Below are 8735 nucleotides of genomic sequence, written 5' to 3'. Positions count from 1 at the left end.
ATTATCTTCTGTGTCTGTGTTAATTGGTTTCCCTTTTCTTTGTTGAAGAGGGTCTGTGCAATCCTTCTGCCTAGTCCGCCATCTTGCCGGAACCCCCCAATTTCTATTTTTTAAGGTGAAAAAATTTCATAACACTCTCATACCATGAATTGAGCTATTTGCCAAGCATTCCTGTATCTGATTGGACATCTCCTTCTCTGTCTCTGATCTTTCTTCCTCCCTCTTGGAAAGGCCTTTTGATTACAATGAAACCACTCAATAAGCCAGGATAATTATCCTCTTTTAAGATCCTTAATTTAGTCCAATCTGCAAAGTCCCTTTTGTCATGTGTCATAACATGCTCACAGGTTCCAGGCTTAAAGACATGGATATCTTTTATGGGATTGTCTACCACAATCCCATAGAAATGGAAATATTTGGGTCCTTCAGACATTCAAAAGACTCTTGGAAAGTCTGCTTGCTCCCTGTGCATCTCTTTGGGTAGACCATTCTAGTACCTGAGGTGTGGGGTGTGTTCACAGAGAGGCTAGCTGCTCTGTGCTGGACAAAGTGCCTCTGGATTTCCCTGTCCAGATCTGCCCCTCCCCTTTTAGCCAGGTGAAGACACATGTCAACACATCCAAGGTGAAGGATCACACTTGTGGTGGGTGGTTGGGTGGCTGACGGACAACCAAATTGGTCAATTTTAGATCCCTCTGACTATGAGGTCTCTGACTCTACAATCCCAGAATCATTGCCATGTGTATAATTTGTCAGTTATTATTACTTAGGAAGTATCTGCCGTTAATTTGTGCACTGGTTGTTTCCTTGGCTGCTTAGTAGCTGAGTGTGTTGAAATAGTCTGGTTCTGTCCAGCCAAATGAGTACCTACAAAAGAAAAACAAGGAGTGAGAGAAGGCTCAATCATCCCATAACCTTCTGATTGTCCTTACACTCTGTTCCAAAAGAAGTGTAGTATAGTAGTGTAGTAGTTTTCTATAAATTAATGTAAGAGGATGGTAAATTAGCAACTAAAGACATATGTGAACATCAACAGCTTTTCTGTCACCGGCTTGAGATGACTGGAAAACCTTTTGTCTATCTATCTTCGCATCATCTAAAAAGTGATCACATTCCTTGTAGCACACACAAAATAAGGAGAAAACATTGCAGAATACTCAGAAGTAAATGTAGCTGGATATGCAAAATGGGGAAAGACCTTTATGTGACATAATTTTCAGAAGTCTGCAGAGTAAACATGAATATCAGACACCATGGAGGTAGCTGTTTTTCTCCAATGTCTCTGCAGATGCATTCTAGAATGTTCCAAGAGGAGCCAAGATGATCCTTTGGACCCACCTTCACCACAGACTTCCTCAGTGGAGAACAAAATCTTGTATTAATTATTCTGAATGACCCTCATGCACCCCTTTCATTTCCTACTATAATCTTTTAAACCTAGATGAAATATTTAAATGGATATCACAAGTAGCCTAATTTAAACTGTTACTTAATCATTAAGGGATTCAGCAAACACTGACTCTTACTATACCCATCGTTGCTTTGCTCACTAAAGACTCAACAGAGAATAAGACAAGTTCTTGCCATGCTAAGGCAGTGGGTGGGAACTGAGGTGATGAAGCCCTGCACTAGAATGGAGCCTTTTCCCCAAGTGTCCAGCTCCATGTAGTGGCCGCTGTATCCTTACCTGGTCTCAACAAGCAACAGACTCAAAGCAATGGGTATTACTTTCCTTCCCCTTAAGATATATCTGGAGAGAGAAAGATAGGGAAAGGGGAGCAGTAAAGAGGAAGAGAGGAGGGAGAAGTTAAGGGGAGGAAGTAAAGAGGAAGATAATGTGTGTAAGAGTGATAATTTTAGTGTTTGTTAAAACTTTATTCTTGAATAAAATTGCATGATTGCTAACCAACAGGTAACAGATTAAATGGAATACTTTATTAATGTGGAAATTGCCCGCAACACCTGCAAGAAACCATTAAACAACAATGAAAACTGTGTAATTCAAGAAAACTACAAACTGGGAAAGGTAGGTGGCAAACCATCTGTCAGTGAAAGCTTGACTTCTCTGAGTCCCAGACACAGAAACACCAGAAGCACCCAGACAACATACCTAGACTTCTCTTTGAGGTCGATCCTGTGACTTAGAGTGAAAGGTGTGGGAACAAACAAAAAATGTTGGGATGTTCAGAGCCTTCTCCTATTCTTTGTGCCAGGGACAGGACATGACAAAGATTACCCAGAGAGCAAGTTTTTGTTGTTTCCTGTCACTGACTGGGTTCCAATTCATATCAACCCTATGTACAACAGAAGGAAGTACTGCCCAGTCCTACGCTATCCTCACAATCATTGTCATGCTTTAGCCCATCGTAGTCACTGTATCAACCCATCTCATTAAGGGCCTTTCCCATTCTCACTGATTCTCTATTTTACCAAGCATGATTCCTTCTCAGGAACTAGTCCCCTCTGATAACTTGACCAAAATACCGGATAAAGTCTAGCTACTCTCACTGCTAAGGAGCATTCCTGTTGTACTTCCTCCAAGACAGATTTGTTCCTTTTTCAAGCAATCCATGGTACATTCACTATTCTTTGCCAACACCACAGTTTAAATGCATCAATTTTTCTGAAGGCTTTCTTATTTACTATCCAGTTTTCACATGGCTATTGAAGAGGATGATGAAAATGCCATGGCTTGGGTTAGGTGCACCTTCATCTTCAAAGTAATGCCTTTGCTCATTAGCACTTTAAAAGAGCTCTTTTGCAGCAGATGTCCACTGCAATACCTCATTTGATTTCTTGACTTCTGTTTCCACGGGTGATAATTGTGAATCCAAGTAAAATGAAATCTTGACAACTTTAAGCATTTCTCCATTTATCATGATGTTGGTACAATTGCAAGGATTTCTGTTTTCTCTATGTTGATATGTAATCCATACTGAAGGCTGTAGTCTTTAATCTTCATCAGTAAGTGCTTCAAGTCTTCTTCACTTTCAGCAAGCAAGGTTGTGTCATCTGCATGTTGCATGTTGTTAATGAGTCTTTCTCCTAATCCTGATGCAGTATTCTTCTTCATATAGTCCAGTTTTTCAGATTATTTGCTAGCATACAGATTGAATAAGTATAGTGAAAAGAAACAACCCTGACACACACCTTCCCTGATTTTAAACCATCCCCTTGTTCTATTTGAACGACAACTTCTTGGTCTACGTACAGGTTCCTCATGAACACAATTAAATGTTCTTCAGTTCCCACTCTGCACAATGTTATCGATAATTTGTTTTGATCTATGCAATCAAATTCCTTTGCATAGGTGATAAAACACAAGTAAACATCTTTCTGATGTTCTTTGCTTTCAGTCAAGATTATTCTAACATCAGTAAAGATACCTCTTGTTCCAAGTCCTCTTCTGAATCCAGCTTAAATCTCTGGCAGTTCCCTGTCCATAAACTGATGCAATCATTTTTTTAAATTGTGATTTGGGTAAAAGTTTATAGAGCAAATTCACTTTCCATACAGTGGTTCACATACACTTTGTCTCATGACATTGACTACAATTTACCACAATGCCACAGCTCCCCTCCCACTTAGTTACCTCTTCCCTCTGTCTTTCCCTCCATGCATTCCTGCCCCCTGAGTTGTCTCCCTGTACAAACATAGCCTTCTATTCTCCCATGATTATTCTCTCCAAGGTGTATATCTACCTCAGGTAAATGTTCAACTCATATGCCTGTCTTCTATTTGGCTGGAAGCCACAGGTGTGGATTCAATTCCAGACCTGAAGGGCAGCTAGGGGACATAGTCTCAGTGGCTCTACCAGGCTCTATCATACCAGCAAACCTTGTCCCCTGCCCTTTTTTTCCCCAAAATGATTTTGAGTTTTGTTCCACATTGTTCTCCCTCTCTATCCAGGATCTCCTACATAGATCCCCTCTGAGTGGTTGTCAGTGGCAGCCTGGCACCATCTAGTTCTTTTGGTCTCATAGTCGTATAGGCTGAAGATTGCATGGTGTACCAGTCACTTGGACTAACTGTTTCCATGAATCCTTTGCTTTTCCTTGTTCTTCTTTGCTCTGGATGAGGAGAGACCCATCATTGCATCAAGATGGCTGCTTGTAAGCTTTTAAGATCCCAGTTGCTACTCGTCAAAGTAGCATGTGGAACGATGTTTTGTGTAGTATGTTACGCCAATTGAGCTTGATGTCCCCTGCGACTATGGTCCCGAGCCCACAGGTTCAACTACTCGTTCCCTCTGGGTAGCTGGCTGTGACCAAGAAGTGACTATAACATTGTCCCTTGTCAGCTCTACTATACACCTGGGAATTCTTACAGAACATACAAATACACTTGTAGAACTATTGTCTGCCAACCCTATACATGGTCTTGGGTACACTCCCTGCTGCATAGACATACATAACAGTTCAGCCTGTCCACCCATCTATCCACCCATATACCCATGTTTACCTTCACTGACAATGCAGTACTGTATGTGTAAAAGTGTTCATCTTTGTTGTCTTCACCTCCAGTGTACCTCTCTATGTCTTCCTCTTCCTCAATGCCAACATGTTGATCATTCACATTTGGTACATTGCTGTTCTCTTCACCCAAATCAATACTTATCTCTACCTATCTAAAAGTGTTCCTTCCCTTCCCTTCCCACCCCTGGTAACCAACAAAGAAAATTTCCTTCCATAGATAAATCTTTCCTTGACTTTTACAATAATGGACTAATATAATATTTGTCCTTCTGTTATTATTTCACTCAGCATAATGTCTTCCAAGTTCATGCACATTATGTGGTGTTTTGCAGATTCTACGTTATGCTTTAGGGTTGCATAGTATTCCATTACATATATGTACCACAGTTTGGTTATCCATTCCTCAGTTGATGGACACCTAGGCTGTTTCCATCTTTTTGCTACTGTAAATAGTGCTGCGATGAACATGGGCGAGCATATGTCTGTTCTTGTCCTGGCTCTCGCTTCTTTAGGATATATACCTAATAATGGAATGACTAGGTCAAATGGTATTTCTAATTCTAACTTTTTATGGAATCGCCATACTGCTTTCCACAGTGGTTGTACCACTTTATAGTCCCACCAGCAGTGTATGAGAGTCTCAATCTCTCTGCATCCTCACCAGCATTTGTTCAACTTTGCTACTAGTGCTGGGGCAAGATGGTATCTCATTTTTGTTTTGATTTGCATCTCTCTAATGGCTAATGATCATGAACATTTCTTCATATGTTGGCTGCCTGAACATCCCCCTTGATGAAGTGTCTATTTATGTCTTCTGCCCATTTTTAAATTAGATTATTTGTCTTTTTGTTATTGAGGTGCTGCTGCAACCATTTTTTAATTATCTTTGACAAGCTGAGAGCAATGGTTCCATTGAATTTGGGTTTTGATATAGGAAGGCTTGCCACTATTTGTGAACTGCCTGTCTTTCCCCTTGGACCTGAACTAGAACTCACTGGCCCCATGGTTGCTCATCATTGGGGAGACACAAAGGATGTATTCATTTACTCATCCTCTCATAAAAATTTATGAACCCTGTTTTGTGCCAGGTGCTATTCCCAGTGCTGAAGGCTCAGCATTGACTAGATCAATAGTGTTCTTGTGGTCATATGTGGTCACATACATGAATCTTACTGGGCTTATTCAGGGTTTGCATGTGGGTCAGGAAACAGCTCAAAAAGCGCTGACTGGGCCCAGAGGCTTTAGCCTCAAGCCTGCATTGCTTGATCTCAGAGGTGAGAGAGAGCCCCAGATTGTTCACTCTGACAGTTGCTTAGTCCAAGATGGAAGAAGGACTCAGCTTCTGCAGTTTTGTCCATCAGAGAACTTCAGTGTGCCTATGCTCTTTTCTTTAAACTGATGGTCTTCAACTTGAACAGGCATCAGATTCACTTGGAAGCTTTGATAAAACCCAGAGGTCTGGGCCCCACCTGTGGAGTTTCTGATTCACTAAATCTGAGTTGTGTCCAAGAATTTGCATTTTTAGCAAGTTCCTAGATGATGCTGTCATTGCTGGCCTGGAAGAGAACTGGTTTATATACTGCATGATGAAGGACATTAATTGCGAGCTATAATTAACAGAGTGCACACCTGTCATGTTTGATTAAAACAGCTTCCTTATGCTAATATTAAACAAGTTCTATCATTTCAAGTTAATAGTAGATACTATCAGGACAAATAGATAAGCAGGGAGCAGTTGATCATTTGTATTTATGCTATATTGTCCTATATTTTACTGTTATTTGAAGTTTCATTGTTTTTCATATTTTCTACTGGACTCTTTGTGATTATAGTGAAGTAGTTGCTTTTTGCCTGTTTGTTTTGGTTCTAGCCCCAAGAAGCCCACTCTGTAGGTTCCTGAAGAGTCTCTTGGTTTCTAAGGTGCATGTGCATATCTACCAATAGTGAAAACTCTGTTTCTTTTATCTAAGTCTTTGGAATAATGTTGAAAGGTAATAAGACTGGGCATATTTTGTTCCCTAGTTCGAAAGGAATGTCTCCAGTATTTATATTATCTTATTAATACCATATCAAGTGTTGATTTCCAAAGTTTCTCTGATTCTCTTTTTACCAAGAGTTTTTCTTTTCTTTTCTTATCTTTTTTTAATTAAGAGAGAATGCTCTATTAAGTATTCTTTCAGGATATACCAAGTTTGACCTACTAGTGAATCAATTAAAATAATAGTTTCCCTGATGCTGAGCCAGAAGGAACTTTCCTGATGCAGTCATGACGCACTCAGTTGCTAATTGACAGGTTGGTGTTTGGAACTCACCAGCTGCTTCACGGGAGAAAGCTGTGGCAGTTGGCTTCCTTAAAGATGACAGCCTTGGACACCCTATGTGGCAGTTCTACTCTGTCCTACACGGTTACTTTGAGTCAGAATTGACATGACAACAATGGGTTATTAATGTTGAAACATTTTTACTTTTCTGGAATATTTTTCTTTTATAATAGAGTGTAATTCTGTATGTTACAATTTTATTTAGGAATTTTGCTTTTATATATATTGAGTGGGAACTCTAGTAGCATAGTGCCTAAGGCACTTGACTGCTAACTAGAAGGTTGGTGGTTCAAACCCACCAGCCACTCCTCAGAAGGAAGATAGGGCAATCTACTTCCTTAGTGATACTGCCTCGGAAACCCAAGGAGGGGTCGCTATGAGTTGGGTCCGACTCGATGGCATATAACAACAGCAACAACATATATTGAGTACTATCAAACATCTCTGATGTTAATAATCACTTGGAGCACATGGTAAATGCACATGTGCACACACAACACATGTGCACACACATAAATATGCACACATTCACAACACACTCACATATACATGCACATACATCAGCATTCACAATAGTGCACATGTACATGTGCATAAATATACATACATGCACACACTTATACATACATGCTCCTGGAAGTGCCTCAATGACTCCAGTCTATTTAAGATGCTGTTAGCTTTTTTTTCAGTACTTTTACCTATCTATCTGTCTGTCTCTCTGTCTCCCTATCTATCCTCTCCACACAAAATACTTCATTTTTTATTTCAGTGATGTTTTGAAAGGGAGAGAAAGGCTTCCTTCTGTGTTCCTGAAAAACAAAACCACAGCCAATGAGTAAATTCTGACTCGTAATAACTCTATAGGACAAAATAAAACTGCCCCATAGAGTTTTCAAGGCTAGAAATCTTTAAGGAAGCTAACTGCCACATCTTTCTCCCACAGAGCATTTGGTGGATTTGAACCACTCACCTTTTGGTTAGCAGCCAAAAACTTTAATCACTGAGCCACCAGAGCTCCTTTCCTTCTACATTAAAAAAAAAAAAAAAAAACCTGCTGTCGAGTTGGATCTGACTCATAGCGACCCCTCCTTGGGTTTCTGAGGCGATATCTCTACAGAAGTAGATTACCCAACCTTTCTTCTGAGGAGTGGCTGGTGTGTTTGAACCGACAGCCTTCTGGTTAGTAGTCAAATGCCTTAAGCACTATGCCACCAGAGCTCCCTCCTTCTATATTAGGACCTTAAAATGTCTAAATTGCTTTTACAAAAGGGATTATTTAATTATTAAAATAACATACATTTGCCTATATCTGACATAGAATTCCTTTGTTTACATTACAGAAAATATTAAAGATATTTGAAAGTAAAATTAAATTTACATCTAATCTCCCACAAAAAAAAATCATTTTTTAGTGTTTGTTGTCAATCTATGATTAGCAATTGAACAAAAGTCCCTCTGTAATTGCTGACAATGGCTCTAAAAGTCTGAAGCTCTCAGCTCAGTGTACTGCTGGGGACGTTCTTGATGGATCATAACACATCTTAGAGCACATTGCTAAGCCTAAACTTAGCAATAGGACATTTCTTTTCTTTTTATCCTGTCACATTGATTTTTGCTGTTGTCCTTGTCTTTTTCAGAAATTAATTTGCAGCTTTCTGGTAGGAGCACTTCCCTGGAAAGGCGAGTTCACAGTGATGAAGAGACACTGTGTGGATACCTAGCAGGTTGTGCCATGTACCTACCCCACAACCCTTGACTCTGTCTTTTTATTTGAAAAAAAAGGACAATGGCATGCACAATCATTCCAATGCAGTGTACTCACACCTTCCTCTCTGCTTGCTTTTTGTTTCTAGTTTCATATTATGTGGTGATGAAACATGAGGATGTCCAGTTCCTATTTCCTGTAATCAAGAAGAGAGGGGTCACTCACCTGTTGTCA

The 8735-nt window shown here is 39.9% G+C and overlaps 1 protein-coding gene across 1 annotated transcript in view; it reads left to right on the top strand.

The window, feature by feature from the left end:
* The window catches only part of LOC103210336 (cystatin-8), a 26177-nt gene extending 17660 nt beyond the window's left edge, over window positions 1–8517 (top strand). The window contains 2 exon segments of the mRNA XM_007956257.1: window positions 1913–2026; window positions 8434–8517. Coding sequence (XP_007954448.1) covers window positions 1913–2026; window positions 8434–8517 — 198 coding nt within the window.
* The last annotated feature ends 218 nt before the right edge of the window (window positions 8518–8735 follow it).

Source organism: Orycteropus afer, unplaced genomic scaffold, assembly GCF_000298275.1.
Source record: "Orycteropus afer afer isolate SDZICR_OR568_19922 unplaced genomic scaffold, OryAfe1.0 scaffold00594, whole genome shotgun sequence".
NCBI lineage: Eukaryota > Metazoa > Chordata > Mammalia > Tubulidentata > Orycteropodidae > Orycteropus > Orycteropus afer.
The sequence above is the reverse complement of the archived record's forward strand: the minus strand, read 5'-3'. Positions and strand labels throughout refer to the sequence as shown.